Genomic DNA, 25,910 nt, shown 5'->3' with positions numbered 1-25,910 from the left:
CAATAATGAAAAATTCATTACACATTTGCGATCCCTAAACAAGACAATCATAATAAGTTAAAATACAATGGAAAGAAGAGACATAGTAAAGTGATTCATTTCGAAAACATATTAAGTAATTAATCCTTTGGAGTCTTGAAACAACGTCAGGCTAATATTAGCAAATGACAGCGCACTAGTTCCTCAGATTTAATAAAAACAATAACATCAACTTGTTTCAGTGTGCTGCTTGATGTGCACCACCTTTTTCAAGACAAAATACTAGGTTGTCTCTCTTTTTTCGAAAGAGAGACAACCAAGTATTTTGTCTTGAAAAAGGTGGTGCACATCAGCAATTTTTTATTATTGTGTTTTTAACAGTTTTTGTTGACTACGTAATACATTTTGAATATTTTTTGACAATTTGGGAGTCGCATTTGCAATGGGTTTGTATTTATAACTGAGGAGACTCCTTATTGTGGCACCAGTGGGGATGTAGTATTGTATGAGTTTGAATGATGATTAGTGACAGTAAGTCCAAGGGAAATTTTACTTTGTACTGATTGAATGGTTAAAGCCTGAGGTGTCGGCAATCCACCTACTATTAATAATAACTCACTCGAAACTGGGTGCTGGTGTATTAAGGGTTTTTACCCATTCTCTGTGGGTAAATGTGATGACACATATTAGAAAGATTCTTATGAAGCCAGCCATTTTACCTATCAGTGAAAGAATCAAATATAGCCAAATATCAAAGATGATTTCGATATTTCCTGATTCTCTACAGTTAAAATAATTAAACAAGACACAAAACTTGCTTCTTAAGCCTGCATCTTTAGACCAAAGACCACAAAACTGAAAAAAAATAGGAAGAAGAAACAATATTTTAGTGGCATCCCTAAATAACCAAACTCAAGCAGAATAAAGTTAGCCACAACTTTCTTACTGCTAGCTTGTATACCAAAGTTACATTGTATTGGCCCCTTCAGGAAGAAACAAAATGACTTTCACTCTCTTTTTCCTTTCTTTGAATCACATTTAGTTTGTGGTTGTGCAGGTGTTTAAGTGTTTATATGTTTTCACTGGTGAGGACTATTTCACTTTCAGTGGGGTTTTATCAGTTATGATAGGTTTAAACCGAAAACCGGACAGCCTAGTTATATTATAAATAAGGCAGAGGATGGGTGCCAGAATTATCGAGGCTGGAATGCCTGGCACCAGCCAGTTATTCCTACCCTGGACCATAATATTTTGAGGTCCTTGACCCAGAATAGGGACTAATATGCATGGAGTGGAATTACCGGACCATTTTGACAAACTCAGTCTCCACTCCAATGTGGTAACAGAGGAGGAGACACAGGGTGAGCACCCACACCTGGTCTAATCATAATAGGGTGGAGCAATGCATTCTCACCCCCAAAGGATACCGCTCTGCCCAACTTGGAAAAAAACCCTCTGTGTGCAAAACTAGATCTAAAATATATCTTGGTCTATTAAGTCTGGTACTGCAGTTTTCTTGAAAGTCTTAGTTTGGATGCTATCATATATTACATTGTTGTTCAGTGTTCCTATTTGAACTTGACTGGAAACAAAACACTATGTTGGTAAGCAGTCTAAGGGTACATGCACATGGCCAAAAGTGACTAACTTCCAACTGTATAATATTGAAAATATATTTTTTTTAAACAAGTTTTTTAAATCACCTTCATTCATGCTGTTATACACTTGTGTAAACCATTAGTGTAAATCCTGTGCCAACGTTATGTGAGATTATGAACCAAACTTATTACAGTGAGCATTAAACTATGTGGAAAGTCATTTTGCGATTGTTACATAACTCCTGCTACAGCTTTTGCTAAAGTGAGTCAAATTTGTTTCTAATTTGGAATGACGTTCAAAAACATGCATCAATTATGTCACATTTCAGGATATTTTAAAGGCTAACTTTTAGCAATTTTTAGAGTTATCCTTTTAATTTTTGTGCAGGTCTAGGTTAGTTCACCGGAGGTGAGTACATTGGGAGACATTACTTTGTATGCAGAATTTCAGGAGTCATTATATAAGGTATTTTCTCACCCTCTTACACACTTTTACCTTTTTGTCATATATAATTATTGCTGACATTGAGTAGTTATAGTTAGGGCAGACTTTCTATGTTTGCTAATAACTCCTCAAAACGATAAGGTAATGACAAGGGGATCATTTACTCTACAACTTATACATTAATCCAAAACCAAATGGAAGTCCCATACATTCATAAAGACCTATATTGAATGTAGATAGACAAAAATAGAGAGAAAAAATATTTTGGACAACCGAGTGTACCATAAGAAACACTTTTTACTCATAGAGCAAAATCAACCACACAAAATAAGACATATAATCACATGTAAAAATGAATGGGTTGGAAGCGCTAAGCCCTTACAGGGACCTGTAATAATTCCAAACAACACTGTCAGAGGTTCGGGTCACTATAGTGCTGATCCATTCTTACAAGTAAAACATTATTCTGTGATGAGCCATTGATGAAGAGATCACTCATACGATAATCAACACAGTCTTGTTACTTCAGAAGCAAGTAGAGGAGGGACGCCAACGTTTCAGTCTCTGTTATACTCAATGTATGAGACCATCCTCAGGACTATACTTACAAAAATCTATTTAAAACCCTGTTGCTTTTATAATATTTACACTCAGCAGTTTACACTTTTACACTCAGCACTTTTTTAAAATAAATTTTTAAATGCGTATATTTACCCTTTAATTACTATTAGTATGAGTTTTGCAATGTAATGACCCCTGATGTGAATGCGCATATACAGACTCCCAATGAACTTATATTTGATGTATTTTTGTATTTTACACAATTATAAGTCGCTCAATGTCTTGGATATGATATTCAGGAAAACCCGTTTGTACAATTCACAGGCCATGAGGTACACTCTGACTCTGAGGGGGCAATTACGAGTGCTTCCGCAATCCCAATGGGACTGGTAATGCCCACCTTGAAATTACAAGTACTGCGGTATATCTACAGAGATTTTAGCTTCTCAAACTAGGTTAATTCCCCAAGTGGTGTAATGAGAAATAACTTTGGAAATGGAAGTACAAAATCCCTGGTAATTCCCTACTACTATGGGGACCCCTAGGGACCCACTTGTATTCCCTATTAACTCTGGATAACCGAATTTACTCATTGCCCTGGTATCAGTAACTTGGAGGGAGGCAAACATATTGGGGCTGGTCCTGGGACAATCATGAGGACAATTTGAAAGTTGTGAAAGATTAGTAATATCAACATGTATGTTCTGGAAATACAATATTTAAGTATTTTGTAAGGCAGTTAAACTTTTTGTCAATATATTTAGGCATTGTGCACTATAGTGGGTGAGAAGACTACTGGGCCTAATTCACCAACTTTTTTATACATGAGTGAACTTGGGTCCATACAAAACGCAATCTGTGCATGCACAAAATCTGCATGATCTAGAAGGTAAACAAGTGGAAGATGTGCCTGATGGAACTTTGACACTATGTGCAACTTACAGGTTTATAAATTAGATTTAGTGGCACATTAGTGGATGTACAGCTGGCAGGTTCAGAAGCATTACTTAATTTTAATAGACCAGTGTCATGCATACTTGCAAACATTGGGGAAGTAAATACGGTAAGCACCCACAAATGTGCTAATGTGGTGCTGCAATACAATTTAAAGACTAATTTGCACATTGTTACCGTATTAAATGTCATTGCTTTTTCCAGTGCATGCAGTACTCCTGACCCTTGGAGCAGATTATCTCACAAGAGGAGAATACGTGTATTTTCTTATTACTACTTGTAACCATCGAAATCTAGACCCTAGACTGATCATTTGTTTTCTGACCTTGTACATCAGCTGGTATATCAAAAATTAAAGCAGTAGTGCTGTTGACATACATCGGTGTTATCTAAACTAATGCAGGAGGCAACCAGCATCACCTCCGAGCATTATATAGATTCATCAGTCACTCAGATTTTACAGCAATGGAGGAACAAATGATACTGCATGCTTGACTGACTAATGCGACCAGAACAGACAAATTATTTGCCATAATATGGCACTTGTGTTGTCATTTCAAAATGCATTAATACTGCATGGGTAAATGTTTTACCTCAGTAGCACCACTTTTACACTACTTTAATCAGTAACCCGAAGCTGACCAGTTAACCAAGGGTGTTCCTCTGTGGAGTATCATATGCGACCGTTTTTTTTTATTCTTTTCCTGTATCCATTAGTTATTTCAACAAAATAATTTAACAGGTGGTGCATTGTGTGACAAGTGCATTAAAGCAATAATTCTAAGGATGAGTGCAAAGTCACATAATTTCAATGGCCTCGACAATAATAAAATGAAAATAACTACCATTATAGAAATGTTTCATTTGTTTTAAATCTTTTTATTAGAACTTCCATCAGCTGCACCAACAGCAGAAACAGGAATTTATAAGCAATAATCCAACACTGTTCAGACACAACCTATGCTTCTTTCCCCACGCATGAGAAGGGGCACACCCTTGACCAAGTTTTCTCGTCTGTCCCTCTTGAGGGTATAGAGGTTGCTCCTGTCCTCTGGTCAGACCACTTCCTTGCCAAATTTGTCATCAAGGGCATAGGTAAGTCAGTGCCTACCCCTGCACATCAACAGGGTCGTGTCCATAGGGCACTCCATCGAGTAACCCCAGAGATGCTGGCTCAAGCAGCTGTGGCCCATCCCTGCCTCCTATCAGGCGACCTAGACAGGGACTTGCAGACCATGCAGGATTGGTTTTTGGACAGGCTAAACGAGCTCGCCCCGGAAGTAACATCTCGCCCGACACCGAAACGGGTCTCCGCGCCCTGGCTACGCGGCAGCAGTGCAAGGTAGCCGAAAGAGCTTGGCGGGCACAATATGACACTGTTGCCAAGCTGACCTATAAAACGGTGGTCAAGGCTTATCACCGGGACATTCGCCTGGAAAAAAAAGCGTATCTTGCCAGGAGAATTGATGCTGCGTCCAACTCCTGCAAGGAGATATTCTCCATCGTGAGAGAATTCACCTCACCTTGGTCGAACACCTCGGACCAAAAACCATCTGGTACCTGGGCTGCGGATCTTGCTGACTTCTTTACGAGCAAGATCCAACGCATCCAGGAGTCATTCCTGGTACCAATGTCTGTGGGCCAAACTGAACGGGATATCACCACACTGCCACAGACCGGGCCAAGGGCGACGTTGAGTGTGTTTCCTCCGATCTCTGCTCCGGACTCCCTGGCTCTAATGGGCAATTTAAAATCGGGTTCTCCCCTTGACCCATGCCCGGCTAAATTTCTAGCGAAAGTCGCGGAGGTGATCAACCCGCTGGCTAATCCGCTTTTGAATCTTTCGTTGAGGCTAGGTGTGGTCCCGCAAGCCTGGAAGCAGGCGATGGTGATCCCCTTGCTTAAAAAATCTGGCCTGGACCCGAAGGCCCCAGTTAATTATAGGCCCATCTCTTTGCTGCCGGCCCTCACGAAGATTCTGGAAAAGCACGTTCAAGGCGTGCTCTCCAATTTCCTTGAATCTAATGAGATCTTGCACCCCACCCAATCGGGCTTTCGTCCCCATCTTAGCACTGAGACGGCGCTCCTGGAGGTTTCGGAAACCATTAAAGGGGTTCTGGACTCTGGGGGCAAAGTCATGCTGGTGATGCTAGACCTGTCGGCGGCTTTCGACACCGTTCCCCATGATGGTCTCCTCGCAAGACTTCGCGAGATAGGCATACGGGGGACGGTGTTCGACTGGTTTTCCTCCTTTCTTGCCGGCCGCCGGCAAACGATCTGGGCCCCGCCTGATTCCGCCGTGATGCCGCCTCTGGGAGTCGGGGTCCCTCAGGGCTCTATTCTGAGCCCGACCCTCTTTAACATCATTATGACCCCGTTGGCGGCACTGGTGGAGTCGCATGGTGCCCAGATCGTATCCTATGCGGATGACACCCAGCTCCTCTTCTCCTGTACGAGAGGAGGCGACTTTGACGGGGAGAGTATTCGGGATTGCCTTGGGGCTGTTTTTCATTGGTTCCATCTAAACAGCCTCAAGTGCAATTCCGACAAGTCCGAAGTACTTTTCTTTGGGTGCGACACCGAGCCTGACTGGCAGACTTGGTGGCCACAGGACATGTTCCCTCCATCCTGCTCCTCTCAGGTGGCAAAGAATCTGGGGGTGAAGCTGGATAACAGGTTAACCTTGAAATCGCAGATCCTGGGGGTGTCTGGCATGTGCTTTGGCATCCTTAGGATGCTGCGGAGGTTTCTTCCTTTGTTATCCGTGAAACATAGGACGTTGACAGTTCAGGCTCTGATTGGGTCCAGGTTGGATTATTCCAACATTCTCTACCTGGGCCTTCCAGAGTACCTGCTGCAGCGCCTTCAAGTGGTGCAAAACGCCGCGGCCAGGGCTATCTTCGGCCTTAGTAGGCGCTCCAGTGCCTCGGCCTTGCTGGTAACGTTACATTGGTTGCCCATTCGCAAGAGGATCGCCTTTAAGGCTCTGACCTTGGTCTATAAAGCTCTTCACAAGGGGGGAGCTAAGTATCTCCAAAAGAGAATGGTCTTTTATCATCCGACCAGGTCTCTGAGGTCGGAATCCCTGCACCTTGCTGTCGTCCCTCGGGTAAAGAAAGCGCGCCTTGGTGGACGCTCTTTTGGATTGCTGGCATCTCAGCTATGGAACTCTCTGCCGCTGGCCCTGCGGGGTGCCACTAGCTTATTGGCTTTTAGGAAAGGCCTTAAGACGTGGCTTTTTATTCAGTAGCCGTTCTTTTTGGTATTTCTGGCTCACTACTCTATTAGTCTTTTCATTTGGTGTTATGTTATTATGTTGCAGTTTTCTTGCCTTCTCCAATAAAAGCGCCGGGACACTCTTTTTGAGTAGCCGTGCACTATAAAAATGAACCAATAACATAACATAACATAACATTCAGGGCAAATGCAAATGCACCACTAATAGTGGGTTATACATGTAAAAATAATGGCCCCCATACTTACCCCCTGATTTTGAATCACCCAAATGATTTCCCCGGTCTATAGTGATTTTCCTGTGTATCCTTTCTTTTCACCACAGGGCTTCAGTCTGACTCATGGAAATCTCGTCATGGGCCTCGCTTTCTCTCTAACTTCTGTGGGCATCCTCTTGCTTTATACTCAGACTTCTCTGCCTGTATACACCGGTCCACGTTAGCCGGCCAATGTTCCAGTCCCGAAATGTACGGACTGCCCCCCCTTCTCTCTTGCCCACCATGAAAGCTACATTACCCAACAGCAGTGTCTATTGCGGTAGAGCCTGCGCTCGCCAGATGCCCAATGTAGGCAGCTAAGGACAGTCTGTCAAATTTTCTATTATAGTCATCATCTTATGGCTCACTGGTTGCTGGAAAAGTTGTATATCCCCACAGTCCATCAAAGTGTGCAACGCTAACCAACCTAGCTGCAGCCTCTTAGGCATATGCTGTCTGTTCCCCACATACAGAAAAGTCTGGTCCTTGAAAAATAGGCCCTGTGCAGGATCTTCAATTTTACCAGGTGGAACCCTGCCCCGATGGCAACCTCTCTCATGTACTAGTAGGCATCCCCCAATCATCATCCTCCAAAGATCCTAGGTCCTCCTCCCATGTTTCCCTCAAATCTGCCAAGGAAGGCTGACACTCACCAGTGTCCGATACTTTTGTTAGATTGTGTGCTTGTGTAGGGGGATGCCAAAAAATGATTTATTTCTTTACCACCTTCATTATTTTGGGCCAAGGCATGTTTTCTTGCTTATTGAAGGAATACACAAATGAACTATTTAATTTGAGATACTTCTGCCATTTCCAGGTTTCAATCGCAGGACAGCCAGCAGGAGTGGAGTCTGCCAGGATTAGAATCCGGGTAACTATTTGTGCTTATTAAATCAAAAAGTTTATATGTACACTGACATAAACAATGTGTCTCGTTTTGAAAGTGCCAGGAAATTTGAACAATTGTTTAAGTCATTGTTTTCGAAGACATTTGCCAGATATATTTAAGAATTGTAGTCCAATGGAATGTTCCTTACCTTGACAATATGGGCCTTCAATTTGGTGGCTTATTCCTTCTTAATTGTTAGAACTATGCACAATGTGGTGTGTAAATGAGTTTCCCTCGGATCTCCCCTATGGTCAAGAGGTCTTTGTTGGTGAAACACATCTGTAAAACGTAATAGCAAACAAAAAGGTTGCGACTAACTGAACACTTTTAGTCAAAGGAACCGGAGTTCCAAAAATTACAAATTACCTACCCTATTGTTTTCTTAATTGTATAATACATCTTCTGACAGAGATGATAATTACCAAAAATCTTTTGTATAAAACCATTAGGATTAAATGTGACCAAGACATGAATTTTGTGTGTTTTCACTGCATGGACCCTGCATGGAAATGGAAACCATCACGGCTTGCAACTGGGAATGGAGAGAATATTAATAAAAATATAAGGTTTACGGTAGATCGTACAGGCTCCTCAGACTAACTTAAACCAGCATCAGAGGCACCTTGTACAACTAAAGCTTAAAAGCAACGGTTAAGGAAATGGAACAAATGGAATGTCTACTGTGGAGACATATGTATATCCCCAATGGAGGATTTAGAAATGCGCAGAAGTGGGAACAGAGATGTAACCAATTAGTGACTATGACTTGCTACCCCTGATTACTGTAAAAAGGTTTGGATAACTGTAATGTACACTGAACTGTACTGTATGCATGATTACTATTGAATTTAATAAACAGAATTTTAAAAAAAAAGCAACGGTTATAGAATAGATGAAGGGAAACAGTGATGTAAACAAACAAGGAACAGAACATCACCTCAGTGCATACTTATGAGAATATATATAGTAGAAGGTTGACAAGCGATCAGATAATTGCCACTACTTTAAGGCAGACATTTTAGTCAAGTACTTAGCGCACATAAAGAGACTGATAGAATAAACAACTGATCAACCCATGCACACTATTGTCTGCACAAACATAACACTCCTCTGCATTGCACAGACAACTCACAGTACAAGTGCGTCAGTGCATGCCCATTTCTAATTGCGCTGGCCTCTTTTCCAGACAGAATCTACTCAAGCTCCACTGCAGCCTGTCTTTGGGAATGGACCAAGGTCTGTTTGCAGCAATATACATCTGAGGGAGTACCCAGTGGCTCACTTGGGCCCGCAATAACTCCTTCCAAAACTGTGGCATGGCTCCATAGGTGATCCACTGTGAGACACTCCATCAGATGCGTGTTAGCCCCTAAATGATTTCAAAGACTGTACTACACTCAAGAACAAAGGGTATTGAATCCCTTTCCTGTAAGGAGAATGCCTCTTTGCAAATAAATCCTCATGAAAGCAACTGTATTCAGACCGTATCTGTCAATCAATATTTTAGATGAGACTGTATGGCACTTTATGTAAGATGGAAGGTGCTTTGAGGCGCAAATTATCGACCGGATTTATATAATCAATTTTGGATTATGCACAGTAGCTGTCCACTGGTACTACCTCACGTACTGCAAAATGCAATTCACAAACTTACGTCCAGGGAGCTCCACCTTCATGTTTCCTAACTTTTTCTTATGTAGATGTCCACCCTAGTGATGGAGATCTCCACCTCTAGAAGTATAGGGTTTAGTAGTAAATGTGGGAGTGACAAGGGGAAGTGGTGGAAAATAGGGAATATTTATTACAGAATAGGTAGGGTTAGGGAAATTTAAGGAGGGACTCTAGTAGGGATATACTAATACAGAGACGTCCACAAACAGATGGAATGGTACTGATAGGAACTTTTCACTCAGAGATTTACATCTCGGTAGGCGCAGGAGTAGATCCATACCTAGAAACGTTATTGGGTCCGTGCTTTAGTTGATCTGATTCACTTGTGTTTGACATTTGATCTGCCTGTAAATTTTGATCAAAGCTCGCCCAAGTGATGAAACTAAGCATTTCAAAAACAATTAAAGTACATTTAAAGTGTATCACAATACATGTTAAAATGAAATAAGTTCAACAGTGTAACTAAAATCAGGGTCTAAATATTTTGGATTGAATCTAGGAAATATGTTCATTTGGTGGTGCTAAATATTGTAAGCAGAATGGCAAATGTGGAGCCCTTAAATAGGTTCAAGTGAAAAAATCAAAAGAAAGAGTAATGCAAGTTTTTTTGCACTAGAAGGGACTAACCTACATGTATGTCAATTGGATATTTGGTGGAATGGGAAATGTATTTACCTTCGTATATAGTTCTGATATATCCCCATCCTATTACCTAACCACACAAGAACAATGGGAACTTGAGCATTATAGCGAACATTGTCTTTTTGAGTGAATGCACTCAATACTTCCAGCCATTTCTCATGAGCATTAGGAAACTGAAGTAAATAAAGTTGAATTTCTTGCACTTATTATAATTTCCTAGAGAGCTCTACATTGCATTTTTGCTCCTTCGTAGTGCTTGCATTTTGGTAGATTTATAGATCAAGACTTCTACCCTAAAGCTTGTGGTGCTGTCATGAACCCCTCATACTGTGGGCACACTTGGGTAAATCTTCAAATACTCTAGCGGAATATGCAGTGTAATCACTTTGGAGAAAAGTCTCTCTCTCTCTCTTCTTCTCTACAACAAGTTGTTCTTCTTCTGCTAAAGAGTGTTTATAAGTCAGACAACCCTGCCAAAGTCACTTTAATGTATATAGATCTGGATCCCTACCCGACCCTCTTGAAATGGTAGACACACACAACATAAAATTAATAAAGTATGTACAATTCTTTCATAAATCTTGAGTATCAGAATGATGGTAATTATTATGGAAATCTCAGCCGAGATATTATACAACAAAATGAACATTAGAAAAACCCCTAAAATATTTATCAAACATTTCTATATTCCCTATTTGAAAAGACTAGTCCCTACCTTTCATCTACATACGTATTACCAGCCTCATGATTGTTATATTGGCTGAATGGTTATTAAAACTCCATTGGTATTTCTATGCCAAGCCATGTAAGTATCCCCACATACCTTATAAACCACTCCACATATTGGCAATTTGGCATGTCCCCTTAGCAAGCAGTCCTTGTATCTGACCCTCCCAAATCCTTGCATCAATTTATACTTTCTCTTCCACTTCTCTGTGGAGAGAGGAGGGAAAACTCCTGTGCAGTTTTTCAGATCATTGGTTCGGAATACAAGCAAGCCGAAGCATACAGAAGGCAAGCAAATTTAGCCATTTCTATTTCCTTCGAAGTCTAATTCGCACAAGGCAATATGGCCTTGTAGCTTTAACTGTTTCACATAGCTCTGTGGCTTCCAGAGAGCAGAACATTTCCATTTCTCTGTTTTGTTAGCACAACTAAATGGCAACTTACACCACTGAAAATAATATGGCTATTTCACACACAAGGTTAGTATTATTTTGCAAAATATTACTTTTCTAGACCATGAGCCTGTCACACATACTCTAAAGAGCTAGTGCTTTCATGTTGACAAACAATCAGGCCTGGCTTGTGCGTAACATGAATGAACTATGAAAAAACCCTGCCACACAAAACACTGCTGGAAAATGTATTTGAGTATATGGTGCTCTATTTAGCAAGGATAGATGCAGGTATTTAAGACATTTCTCAATTTCACTTTCAATCACATTTTTATTTAAATGTTAAGTTTACTTACTAAATTGTGTCAGACTGAGGCACATCGAAGTGGCCTGTCCAATAAAATAGAGTTCCAGATTTGTGATGAGGTTGGTAAATCAATGATCAAGTGAGATGTCCACTTTGATCTTGTCCGACTGGATAGTGTGGATGCAGCAGTGACGGTCTTGGGGATCTGTCTGAATGTGAAAGCAGTGCGTACCTATTGCTTGAAATTTACCTGTTCCCACTCACCTCAAGAGGTACGGGTACCTATTGCTTGAAACGTACCTGTTCCCACTCACCTAAAGTCACCTCATGAGATAAAGTAAGTGCGATTGACTAGATACCAGTACATGTTCACATATTAACACAGCCACTGACTTGCCGCACAGTACATTTCCTTTTCCTTAGACAACTTGCAGTATCAGCCAAAGAGAGCTATGCAACTATTAAAAACGTTTGGTAATGCCAGGACAAGATCTGCAGAGCGAGAGAAAAATTAAATTACAAAAAACGAATGGAGTGAAGTTAGGCGTGAACCGGGTATTCAGTTCTAATCATCTAATGATTGAAGTTGGTGCTGATTGTGTTTATCATATTATAGTCACATTTTGGGAAATTTCAAACTGTTCATGAATTTGTTGTTTGCACACACCTACACTCCTGTTAGGGTTGTTCCAGGTGAAGCGTAAAAAAGCATCAATTCGGCTTCTTTTGTTTCCTCCCTCTTCTGTCTAATACTTTATAAACAATCATAACTGATTATCCAAGAGTCATTTGGTTCCTGGTCAAGTGCAACTCCTTTTGTGGTACCCCCTTAGAAAACCTTGTTTGATCTCTCAGAGCACTATGGAAAACTAACACATTAAAATGTGGAACTGTATTTATGCTATCGAAGTCTCCACTTTGAGTTCCATGGAGGCACAAACAGCTGTTTATATTATAGTCTCTACCAGAGGCATAATGCAAATCTGTCTATTCCAAATTCAAAAGCAAAGTTACAGCTGCCAGGCGCATGTGTGTCCTATAGTCACCGGATGTTGGTATAGTGCTGTAATAACCTTTTAAGCAATGCAACTTTGTTAAACAGGCTTTTTTATCACTATTTATTTAGCAGTGTCTCCCTTTACCACTTCAAAACTAGCAGTTCTCCAGTTTTTCTCGAGCAAGATTACTTACTTGGTTTGTCAGCTCCATTCAGTTTTATACAATCTTTAATGAAATTGTCATTTATAGTTTCTAATAATCCAAACACTGTCAGGTTGTATCCCTTTACACTAAGAAGTAGGAAACTGCCTGTGTACCAATGTGCTTGGTTAATAAATACATACTTAAAATATTTATTGGATAGAAGAGTTAGACTCGGTTATAATAAAAAAATTCTGCGGTGGACCCCAGCTTCAGCTTCACCTGGAACTACCAATACAGGTGACAGAACTTTAAGAGCTCTGTTTTCGTGAATACTTACTGTAGTTTTTCTTTTTATCTCTCTCATTTTAGGAGCTGCTTCCTTTGGTACTGATGTTTGAATTACCTATAGCTGGTATTCTACAACCAATCCCTGATCCCAACTCGCCCGCCATCCAACATATATCGCAAACATATAACATATCTGTTTCCTTTAAACAACGTTCGCGAATGTATGGTGCTACTGTTGTTGTTCGAGGTTCCCAGAATAACATTAGTGCTGTGAAGGTAAATCACGTAAAAGACCTAGATCGACAGGCACGGTTTGCTTCATAGAAATCAGTGCTATATCCTGTAAATATATTTACTACTTTAATAGTTGGGTCTTTATCCTTAATTTCACTTAAGTCGGAGTTTAGCAAATATTTACTGTGAACTTGTCCCGGTTAATACATTTCTGATTACATATGAATTTAATACATTTAAAGGAGATATGATTTTACCACATTTAAAGGGAATGTTTGTAATTGGAAGTGCCGGTACTTAATTTGGGCTGGTGGACTCCACCAAGACTGATTTCTCGGGACAAGCACTCTTAGACCATTACCCCGTGAGTGTCCGTCTCAATCAGTAAATATTTTTGCTTGCCTTTCCCTCTAGGCTGCCTAAGCCCAGGCATGCCTCTTTTGGCAGTGGCCTTCATGGGTGATGACGTCACATTAAGTTGTTACTACCTGGCTCCCATTTATCTAGGTGGCACTCTACTGAGGAAGCAGAGAGCTCGAGGCAGAGTCTCTTCCCGCCAAGCTTTCCCGATCACACCCGTCACTGCCCCTCAGTGGAGTGGGGCAGCCATGAACAGCATTGTCCGCAGGGCCTGGAAGTTTGTGTGCTGGTCATCCAATGCTTAGACATAATCCGTCCTAGAATGATGATATAATTCTTCTAATTGCAAATTAATGCCGGCTGTCAATCCAGGAATTAACTAAGGTAAACAAGAAAGCAAGGTCAGTTTGTTCTGTGGATGCCAACTCCAACTCTGAAATTCTAATTAACCTGTTTTATGTACTATAGTAGCCTTGGTAGGGTCAAGTCAGGAATGGCCATTCTTGGACTGTGGCATCAGGGTCATTAATTGTACCCCAAACTAGAAACTATGAAACCAGTTGGATTCTGAACAGACAACTATCCACTATCATGACCACATGGCATAGTCCTTGTACCCCTAGAAGAACTAAATGGACGGTTGGCCAGCATTCATGTGCCTTTTAGGGAGAAGATTGTGGGTATTTGGTTTGAGTCTACTGTCTTAACCCAGAACACTTTTGGAAGGGGATGTAATTTCAATGAGCCCTCATGGAACCTTGTGACACCCAGATTGCAGATCCTGTCCAATATTTCTCAGAACTAAACAATGAAAGAAAGGCAGAGCAGGACAGATTGGCTCTCTGTCCCATGTGGTGCAAGGATACCGCCAGGTTTCCCTATCCTAAAGCGGGGATTAGGGGGCTGCAGTGATCGCCCAAGTTTGTCTTTTTGTGTCTTGGAAAACAATCAACAACAAGGTTAGGTAACTGTTCGTCCTTTCCCCATGTGAGAAATCACAAACCTGCAATGTAAGGGATGTAATGGTACAAGCGAAATTGGGGCTCAGCAAAAAGCAGCTTCACTGGCTCTCACTGTCACCAAGCATGTTTTTTAAACTGAGGGGAGAGACAGCTGGACAAGAGAAAGGGGAAATCAAACAGTTAGTCGGAAAGTGCAGAGGACAGAATGTGGTCGTGAAGGAGAGGTGAGAGAAAATGAGGGAGAGTGGAAGGGACATAACATAAATCCAGAGGACCTCACCATTCTGTTCATAGCAGGGCCCCAAAGAAAATAGAACTGTTTAAATGGAAAGAGTCAACTGGTAGGGTGAGCTTGAGAATGAAGCAGGCCTCTTTGGGGAAGGTGCAGTGCCCTTCCAAGGTGAAGCTCAGTGATATGGGGCATCCCAGAAAAGAGGGCCACCTGCACAGAGTGCAGCTATAGGCTCTCTGTCAGAAACAGCAGACTTAGGACCTAATTTAGATCTTGGTGGACAGGTTACTCTGTCACAGCGTGACGGATATCCAGTCCACTGAAATTATATTCCAGCTGACGGGATATTCACCACCACTGTGACGGAGTACCCCATCTGCCGAAATCTAAATCAGGCCGCCTTAGTTTACTTTATATGCTGCTGCAATGACACAAGCCACGTTGTAAAAGAGTAAAGTGCCCAGATGCGGGTGGGGGAGAGAGTGCGTCCTGTCTTGGACATTAGGAATGTTAACAGTGTTTTTATTTCAACAAAACGACCTGCAGCTAATTTTGGAGCCACGATCAAGGTTCAAAGGCCGGATGCTTGTGTGTGTTTTTTTTAACATGGTGCCGGTTCAGAGTTCCGGACAGTTAGTTGTATTTAGCTAATTCTCCCATAGGAAACAGCTGTGTACAATGTGACTTTATTTAAATTGTTGGCAGTACCGCGGCACACAATGGCAATAGATTTCCATAGAATGTTCTGTGCCATAAAAAAAGACAGGTTTTGCAATTACAGTAGATCAGCAATTTGACAGAGGTTTATTTATAAGGAAAACCAGGGGCGGCTCTAGGCTCATGGCGGCCCTGGGAAGGGAGCATAGGTAGGGGGCCCTGGAAGAGGGGGTCCGGGCGGGGCGGAGCCCCCGGAGCTCAGGAAGGTGGAACAGAGCCAGAGATCACCAAATCCCTGCCAGGGGCCGCCACGCAAATATGAATCCATCCTCAGAGGAATATTATATTAAGGATATATATTGGCGTGGCGGCCCCTGGGGTTTGGCGGCTCTGTGCAGGTGCACAGCTTGCACATGCCTAAGGCCGCCCCTGGGAAAACATTTTTATGGGCTACTAATTGTCACAGGAGACAATAATAATTGTCACAGGAGCACAATTAAAGACAGAATATCAAGCCCTACTTCTACTTGTGCATCACAGGGTCCTTTGGATTCAAAAGATATTTGTATTTGCTGCACATTAATGCTTCTAGTTACTGTAGCCAACTCTAAAGAATTAGATTAATCTGGAATTTTTCAGCATTGTGTGCAGCCTAGGAATTACGAGCTAATTTCTTGGGAAATTTGTTTTATAAAAAGCAAAGGTTAGGTCATTTGTTTTTAGGTAGAGTGCAGTGTGCATGCGCTGCTCTGCTCTGCGAGGCTTCTTGTATCTACTCTGTGTGGATCTGACTCCTCCCACCCATTGGATTGGCTTTTGCGAGTGTCTTTTTAGAATCAAATTCAAAAAGAACAATTGATGGACAGAATGCAAAACAATGTCATACATTCACAATAGTACTGAGATCTAGGCCTTAATCCATCGTTTTTTTGCTCCCTATACCATTCCGGTTTGGACCCAGCCATATGCAAATCAGTCTTGACCCTGCGCCCAATGGGAACAGTCCAGTCCGAAATGCATGGCCAGGTCCTCCTTAGACTGGAAACAAGCATCCTAGGACCGCTTTCGGGGTTTCACCTCTCATCAGCCAGAATAGCTTGACTCCAGTGGCATGGAGAGCACGGGACCAAAGTCTGGGCATACCCGTCCCACTCGGGGTGTATGCAAACCGCGCACACATGAACAGAACAGCTTCTAGGCGCCAGTAGCGGCTCCTGGTGGGAGTGCTACCGGGCAGTGACATGGAGCGGGGAGGGGCTGGGTGGGGAGTAGTAAATACAGGAATATGGATGAATGCAGGTAAGTTTGGCGATGCAGCGTGTGCAACAGAATTCGTTTTATTGATTTAATTGTCAACTTATCTGCATTCATCCATAGCCGCTACTGCTAGGCTCTGCGGTAGATCCGTATGTCAATTTTATTATCGTCAAGGATATTGTTTCTATTTTCTTGAATGCCCAACTTCAGAAACGCGGGTTGTACTTTTTCCAAACAATGTTTTAGTATATAAGGAAGCAGCAGCAATTTCCATCGGGCAGCTTCCCTTTGCTTCCAGCCATCCACGTGGGAGATAGTTAAGAATGGTAGCCTTAGACTTTTTAGAGTTAAGCTCTGTGTTTTTTAAAAAACTATTTATTGTCTAGAATGCTTGTGTTTTATTATATAAGCAAATGAGTCCCCTGGTTTTTATACCTCCCTACCCGCCTGCTGGGGGAAGTGGCAGCATAGTTCAGATAGAATAGGGAAGAGGTGAAAGAATGACAGAGGTGTGTGGTGTTTTACTATTATGTATATATCAGCAGTGCTCTCTATCCGGCCTTCCCACATTCACCATCGCAGATCTTGTATCCCACAACTGGAGGCCTTCTTTCTTGCCATTCTTTATGAATTAAGGTTTATTGTCTCTATAATGTGCTGAATGGCTAAATATTATGCGGTCCCAAAGGCTAGACCTATTGGCTATGTCAATGCTTGCTTCAAGGAGGGTAAACCATGCCAGCCATAGCTCTCAAAACTACCTCAGTGTATTATTACCATTAGGGGACTGCAATGATGCCCCAGCTATCTCAATTGCAAACTGAATCAATACTACGTGGCAGTGTTTCATATTTTGGTCAAGGTGGGGCACTATATGAAATCCGGTCTCCTGCCTGAGGTCATATTGCATCCCAATTAGACTTTGTCTTAAGCAGTGACATGTAGGTGACATCACACCAGAGGGAACTTTTGTTCTATGGAAAGTAAAATACATAAAGAGCGCTCCGCACAAGAAGGAGGAACACTTGTTTTAAATGATAGTATGAAGGTAGAAATTGTTACATTTTAGTCTTTACTTCTTGGTGAATGTATATTAATTGATACAGCACACCCTTTAAAAAGTAACTTTCCCTCCGATATCCTTTCTTTCATGCATTTTGATTTGATCTTCTGTGAGTTGTGGGGCATAGTCCTAAAGCTCCATTTTGTAACCTGTCCTCAGTGCATCATGCTGTCACTTTGACTACAGCACATGCAGATATTAAATGGCTTTCTGTTATTTAGCCTGGTGAAATCTGGCAGTTCTAGTAGGTTTATGATGATAGATAATCATATAGAAAAAGACCGGTTTTGAGGGGATTTGTAAATGATAGAGAAGATCCATGACGGATTGGTTCAGGATGATAATGAAAAATTGGCGAGCATACTGAGAATCTGCGGCCACTAATTCTACAATGTATTTTATTGATTTTCCAAACCATACAACACACACACTTTGTAACCCACTTATTCCACTCCCCCTCCCCCCACCCTGCCCACCCTCCGAGGTCGATGGCATCTCAATACTTGTTACTTTTCCATCCTTTCCAAATATTCTGAAATTGTTTGGGACAGCCTCTCCCTTCATAGATTGATTTTCCTGCACATGACTTACATCCATTTCCCTTTCTAAGTCTTTTGTCACTGAGGATCCCCATTTATGTGCGATTTCTCCTTTCTGCAAAGAGTCACCCTAGATTAATTAGCATGCGTTGATAGGAGGTTGTGTCCGATTTGGCTCTAATTCTTAATAAGTGGGGTGCTCCTCAATATCCTCCCTTCAGTTGCCCTCTCTAGTCTGTCACTCCCTCCCAGAAGGCATCTAAGCTGGGCAATCCTGAAGTATATGTAAGATAGTCCCTCTTTTGTCCACATCTTCTTAAGCAGGAAATAACTAATATCGTCCCTATTTTATATACCAGTAGATCCTAGTGTAATAGACTCTATGTGGGATTTTTAACGGTATACATTTGTAAAGGGCCTTAATCACCATCTGCAACTGTAGGTCATCTACCCACTCTTCATACTCAAGGAGACATTTGCCTCCCAAGAGTTAGCCAAAACCTACTTTGCAAGGATCTCAATAACATCCAAAAATCTTAAAGAATCAGAGAGAACCACCACCATAGGCACCGCTTTGTCATGTTCTGCCACTTTGTATCATTCAGATACTTGATAAATAATTTGCCCCATCATTTGCAACTCTTTTCAATTTCCTTTAAGAAACTGCATCCACAACATCACTAGGTTTACTAGTTATGTATTTCTTACTGTTCGTGGGGCAGGTTATATTGTAGAACTTCACCACAATATTAAAGTTGCAGTAATTGCTATATATGAAAGAAGGAACATGTATCACTTGTAGAAAGACTCCTGATCTACTTCTTGAGCTCCTTTGGCATCTCTATTGCCACTTGTCTCCTGACTTCTACATTATTCCCCTTTCTTCTACTCTTTGTATGTCTATTGTTCTCATTCCTCCTATCATTTTGTCCTGTGGTACATTTAAAGTTCAAATATCAGGATTTGCCTGAGGATTTTTAGTGCATTGGGGAAACCTGGATCTGATGAGTTCCTGATTCCCCTATAATTTTCAGTCCAAGACAATAAGATGGAACTCACTAATAACATAGATTGTAACAAGGAATATTTCATCCGTTGAAAATCAGTTGACTGCAGACAAGGAAAGGCATTTACGTATTAACCATGTTACTCCATAACTAATAAACCTGCACATACGATTTACTATGAAGACAGCATGTGGTTCTCTCTCTGCCTGTGTTTAGGTAAATATACGTGAAGCCTGTTTCCTGTATATTTAACACTTGAAGTGCAGCACAAAATAGTCCATCACACCAACCTAAAGGGGAAGTGAGGTATGATTTTGGATGTAAATAGCGGCCAGTAAGCCATTAAGGAAAGATGGAAGGCAAGCTTAAAGTCCCCACTACAATATTATTCCTTATTCAGTACGTCTGTCTAGTTGGTGAATCCTTCCTCTGACCAACAAACTATTCCTCCATTTGTCAGGTCTATATATTTGGGTCAGCTAGCAGATCAATGCAGGAATAATAGACAAGACTACCTTCCAAAGAGTGAATGTTTAGAAAGCGCAGAACCATTATTGACAGCTCATCATATTCTCGGCTTCCATAAAATAATATATGCTTCCTTACATCTATTGTCCCATACGGAGGCCTGAGGGGTTTGGTGGGTCTGAAAATGTTGTTTTATAGCTGCAATGTAATTTAGCTTGTTATTTTGACTTGTTTATAAAACATGTACATATTCTTCTTATTCCATGAGAGGCACATGCTGTTTTGTATCACAACTTGCTGTACATTGTAAACACATTTTGTTCCTAGGATATCTATATATCTTTCCCTTCTTTACAGGAAGGAACTGCTATGCTTTTAGAACATCTTGCTGGCAGCTTAGCCTCTGCAATTCCAGTCACCACTCAGCTAGACATTGCTGCTCAGCATCACCTCTTCATGATGGGTCGAAATGGGAGCAATATTAAACATATCATGCAAAGAACTGGTGCTCAAATCCACTTCCCTGATCCAAACAACCCACAAAAGAAATCCACTGTCTACCTCCAGGGCACCATCGAGTCCGTCTGCCTTGCCAGACAGTATCTCATGGTAAGATTTCCTTGAGAATGATACAGGAATAGCAGTAAAAGGTTGGTAGACAATTGTGTGTAAAAACATCAACAGTGTTTTCCCAGCAATTTGGATAGAAACGTACTCAATAGATTAAAGATGATTTAAAGAACACAGCATTTCTTTCTCCGATGAAGGTGACGACGATTCTTTGTCACTTGTTTGTTTTCCGTGCACATTTTTTTTAAAGCAGGGCTTCCTAACAAACAATGCCAATGTTTGCTTTATCTCAGATTTTTCATGCATGTTGCATATGTTTGCGTGGATTGCTGATTTCATGTTATTTGCCTTTTTCATGTTGTAATCTTTCTATTGGGGTTGTAGGAACAATTGCAGAGTAAGTAAGTACCTTGTACACAATGTCTTAAATAAATACTTCTTCGGAATATACATTCAAAACACTCATTGTTAGCAGTTAGAGAAACTCCATTCAAATATATGTGTTACTCTGTGTTTCCTTTGTTCGTTAATTATTGTTGGAGGTGGGCGTCCTCATACCTCGTGCAACACTTGAGAACTACTTAATGGAAAACATATTCTGAAGCACTCGAGCATCAACGGACCTTGAGGAGGGCTTTCATGGTCTGTCATCTCCACTGTCAGACATCCAACTCTTAAAAGTTAATGTGTTCGTGTCAGACATGTCCCTTACTATCCAAGTTTGTGACATATATCTTCATACGTAAGTTTAAGCATGTTTTCCTTCCTGAGCCTCAGAGTTTTTCATTGAAATCTCTGAGTGGGAATGAAATGGTATTCCGATAGACAGTGCTCAATAGAAGGACATCAGATTCATGTTGACACATTCATTGATGGTTTAATCTCTTCAGATTTCTGTAGCTCAGTTCTGTCTAGCAAGTGGGTGAATTGTATTTGTTGAGGCAGACCAAAAACTAGAAAATGTGAATTTCTCTGCAAGGGAGCTTATCAAGTAAAGTATTTTGTAACTACTGATGGTCACTGCCAAACCATCTGTATAAAATAATTGCATTATTTCCCCTGCCCAGAGACTTAAACAGTAATCAATTTTGGTAGGAGAAGTATCATATTTGACATCTTTAATTTCTAAAACAATGAGTTAATCGAATTCTTTTTCTAGGCATTTTGGCGCAAAGTACATATGTTTTACAAAAACAAGCTTTGCAAGCACCACAAGGCCTGTGAAAATGGTTTAATGCCAGATTATGCATTTTATTTGTTTAGTAGTATGCCAGTTACCTAAAGAGGTCTGTCAGCATTAATTGTGAGAGGACACCGTCACATCAGATGTATTTGGTTTTCAAAGAAATCATTCTGCACAACAAACACATAACATAAATGTTAATAGACTGGGGTGGCCCTGTACTGCTACAGTTAACTTATAAGGTGTTGTATCTTGAGTCTCCCTGCTGCTCAGCTAGAATGCATGTGTTGTAGAATGTTGGATGAGTGGAATGTTAGTATGTTATGAATGTCAGTTGAGTGAGGGCTGAGCAGCAGGACAGCTGCTCCTGATGGGGTTAACATTATAACTTAATATCTTAATAAAGTAACTTAAGAACCTACAGTTCCAGCTTCCTTTGATTACAACATGCTGCTCAGCCGCTCCTGATGGGGTTAACATTATAACTTAATATCTTAATAAAGTAACTTAAGAACCTACAGTTCCAGCTTCCTTTGATTACAACATAAAGCACTTGTAATCATGATGTAACACGTCTGTGTCTGACAGATGACCTGATCAAAAATAAGTGATTTGGATGTAAAAGAAATAGTTCACATTAATGGGGGAAAGTTAGTACCTGAAAGTAAAATATAATTTTATACGGTCTCCTTTTATGGAGTCTTCTGCTTACACTTGTTTTTATCTGAATTGTAAATAGCAAAATGTAAAGTTTTATCCAATTAAATAAACCCACCCTCACTTTTTTTTATATGCGTCTTATAAAAATGAAAAGGTGAATCAGGTTTCCAAGAATGGTTACCAGATTTTGAATCCCCGGAAATTAAAGAACGCTCATTCAAGGCAGCTTGTTATTAAAGTTATGTCTGACCAATATCCTTTATGCTTGCATTTATACCACACCATCCATGAAACCTTAATGTGCATAGTATTCTATCTCAGGAGTGTAAAAATGAAAACTTAATTGAAGGTGGAGATTGCTGCTCATAGTCTGTTTCCCACTCTCACGTCGTCTAGCTATTGCTTTGCCAATCAAATACCGCAAGGTTTTTGTCAACTCTGAATTATTGATGCAAATATAAGAATGACTCTAGGTGGGCTCATAATTGGGGTGTTTAATAAAGTGAGTTTAAATTGACAAACATGCTTAGTTCACTTATTGTAATCTGTAGAATGACTACTTGAGGAAGAAAAATTGCATGGCTAGTATGTGTAGAACATCTGTGCAGTGATCCACTACGGTATGCATTGAACACTGGATACAAAAATATAAAGTTATTTGCAGAACCGGGTATAGTGTTATGCATTTGTGAATAGTCAGATTTATCCATGCCTCCTTGAAAACATTACCCTCCCTGAATTGGTTGTTAAGGGGGAATACCAGTCTGCCTCTGAAGTCAAACACAGTTATGTTTGTCATTTTGCTGAATAGCTTCTCTAAACATGTTTCCTTGTAGTAGCGGACAATGGGGCCCATTAACATTTTTTTTTTAAAGTTGGAAATTAGTTCTTGTAAGATTACTATATATGGAACAGAGGTATTTTTTTAGGATCTCACAAATAATTCATTCTATACTCCTGTGAATCAACAACAATATTAGATTTCTGGGAGTGCTTGAATGCACAGATTTTTCAGCAGGTCGACACGTAAGAGGTGACTAGTTCAGCATGTGTAAATAGGGGTAAAAGCAGCATTGCCTATGACCACTTTTTTGGGTATATTTTCTGCACATACAAAAACTGTTATTTCCTGCAGAGCAATCTATCTCTTTTGTGATTTTTCCCTCCACATTAACCCCTTGCGTGCTGATGACCGCTCCCGTCCGTCATGCGTCACAGTGGGCATGTGCTGGTGACGGCCGGGAGCCGTCATGACCACACCTGTGATCGGAATCTGCTACACAGGCACAGAATTCCGGCCGCAGGCAAGGGGTTATTATAATTCCCACATTTACTATCAGCCTTGAGGGGAGAACCTTTACAGGGGGTTTCTGGGTAGAAAACTGACTAAAGATTGTTAGTTCATATAAACGAGCAATCTATGGTTGCTTCCCAGGTTCTGCTTGTGAACCCATCCAGAAGCACCCATAAGCATGCTCACAGTGGATTTGCAGACACAGAAATTCCACTTTACTGCATTTCTGTTACATATATTTATTGGATTCTCCTGGAACACGCAAAAAGAATGGGGCACAACTAGAATCATATTTGTTGCCACACGTATATTTTTAGGCAGTAAGCATGTTTAACTTTACAACAGGATCCATTGATTTAATTCATTATGGCATCTTGGGCTGCATAGGCTGTTGAGGATATGATTCGGTGCTGCAATGAATATCCATTGAATCTTGAAAATAACTTGAAAAGAACTGTAAGCAACATTAAATCATTAGCAATCTGTTTACTAATACTATTATATTTATTTGTTAATTGATAATAAGTAATGCATTCTCATTTATTCCCACTTTTTCAGGGCTGTCTTCCTCTTGTACTGATGTTTGATATGAAGGAAGAAATTGATATTGAGCCACAATTTATCACTCAACTAATGGAGCAGTTAGATGTCTTTATAAGTATTAAACCCAAGCCCAAACAACCAAGTAAAGTAAGTACTCAGTATTTTCATGTTCATATTAAAATATCCAAAGGATAAACCTATATTGACAATAAAGGGTGGTTCTCATTTGGGTAGTGAGCTTCATACTTGTACTACTGCCACATTTGAAATTCCTAATCCTTCTATTGGTTTAGAAAATACATCCAGAGTTACATATCAAAAACACCAATTGAAACATACGGTTACCCTGCGCAGGGATAGTGCTATTTAGTAAAAACATTGGTACTAGGCGGACTTGACTATGGAAATAAAGTTTTAACAAAGTTCCAGTAAAACAGATTTGCAGGCCTAGCAGATGTATACAGTACTGCAAAACACCCCATTTCTAGTACATTGCACTACAGCTGCATCTGGTTAGCCTTCCTTTGAATCCTCATTGAAGCATACTTTGTATTGAATACAGTCTGCCTGGCCTACAAGGCCAGGTAACACAAGTCTCAAACATGTTTGCTGAAAACCTGGTGTTTCTGGTGCATTATGTTTGCAGCCGAGTAAGTATCTCCTTTCACTGAACAGTTCACAAACATTCTAATCAGAGCTGGAATTGGAAACAAATGACTCCAGGAACCCATAATTTGGGGGTCAAGGTTGGGGTAGAATCACTAGGGGCAGAGTCACTGGGGCCGAGCTTAAAAAGCCAAAGCCTGACAGCCAACATATACATTCATTAAATAAATATCTGCTGCAAAGAAATTGGTAACAAAGACATGTGCAACAGTAAACCTGTTCTAGGCTACTTAACTGGCCACACTGGAGGCTACATTTTAAAATAGCTTAAAGTTAAGATGCCTCCCTCCCCCTCCCATGGCCCAGCCCCTCCTTACACTCTGGCTCAGAGCAAATAAAATAATAGTAATGTATCTGGCCAGTGGGGCGACACTGCTCTGCCATTGCAGAGGAGCCGCCACCGTATTTATGGCGATCCCAGTTCTGTCAATTTCTGTGAACTTTTAGATACTTGATTTTTCAGCAAATCCTCTTAATCTCCTCACAAATTTATTTTACTGTAGTCACCTTTACTTTGCAGCTTCAACTTTCAAGAAATATTCAGTAAAATATATATTCATGACAATTGATTGCTTTTGATATTTAGTGCAGTCATCAAATTTTTCTTGTTGGGTTATTATATTCCGGTCATTGTTATCTCTTTGGTGTTTGTTTCAAATAAGCATTTTTTTCAGCATTCTGTTGTAGTTTTAAAGACTTAGATAATAATGAAATTACAGAAACATACCTCTTAACACTGCCTTTACATTTTTCAGTCTGTGATTGTGAAAAGTGTGGAAAGAAATGCCCTAAATATGTATGAAGCAAGAAAATACCTCCTAGGACTTGAAAGCAGTGGCATTACAGTGACAGCAAATCCTTCTCCGATTTCTTGCCCTATTGGGTTATCGTGCCCGGGCCTGGATATCTTGGCATCAGCTGGACTGGGACTCACTGGGCTAGGTATGAAGTTGCCTGGGCTTTAGGCCATACATATTATTGATTGGTTGAGGAAAAGGGTAGATTCAGAATTTCCCAATTATTATGTTTTTGGGCTAGTACATGCATAACTTTGCTAAAAGAATTTGCCGAATCTATGCATCAAGATTTGGATTTACACATGGATGTCCAGTATGTCCAGTATGTGCAT

The 25,910-nt window shown here is 40.7% G+C and overlaps 1 protein-coding gene across 3 annotated transcripts in view; it reads left to right on the top strand.

Moving 5' to 3' along the window:
• Window positions 1-25,910, top strand: part of BICC1 (BicC family RNA binding protein 1) — an 808,889-nt gene that overhangs the window by 660,302 nt on the left and 122,677 nt on the right. The window contains exons 6-10 of one of the 3 annotated variants that reach the window (XM_086922453.1): window positions 7,846-7,899; window positions 13,168-13,182; window positions 20,223-20,474; window positions 24,131-24,262; window positions 25,537-25,723. In XM_086922453.1, coding sequence (XP_086778579.1) covers window positions 7,846-7,899; window positions 13,168-13,182; window positions 20,223-20,474; window positions 24,131-24,262; window positions 25,537-25,723 — 640 coding nt within the window. Of the gene's footprint in view, window positions 1-7,845; window positions 7,900-13,167; window positions 13,363-20,222; window positions 20,475-24,130; window positions 24,263-25,536; window positions 25,724-25,910 lie in introns of all 3 variants that reach the window. The other 2 variants (XM_086922451.1, XM_086922454.1) reach the window with 2 other exon arrangements.

Source organism: Lissotriton vulgaris, chromosome 5, assembly GCF_964263255.1.
Source record: "Lissotriton vulgaris chromosome 5, aLisVul1.2, whole genome shotgun sequence".
In the NCBI taxonomy this organism is placed as follows: domain Eukaryota; kingdom Metazoa; phylum Chordata; class Amphibia; order Caudata; family Salamandridae; genus Lissotriton; species Lissotriton vulgaris.
Note: the sequence above shows the minus strand (reverse complement) of the source record. Positions and strands in the feature narration are given on the sequence as shown.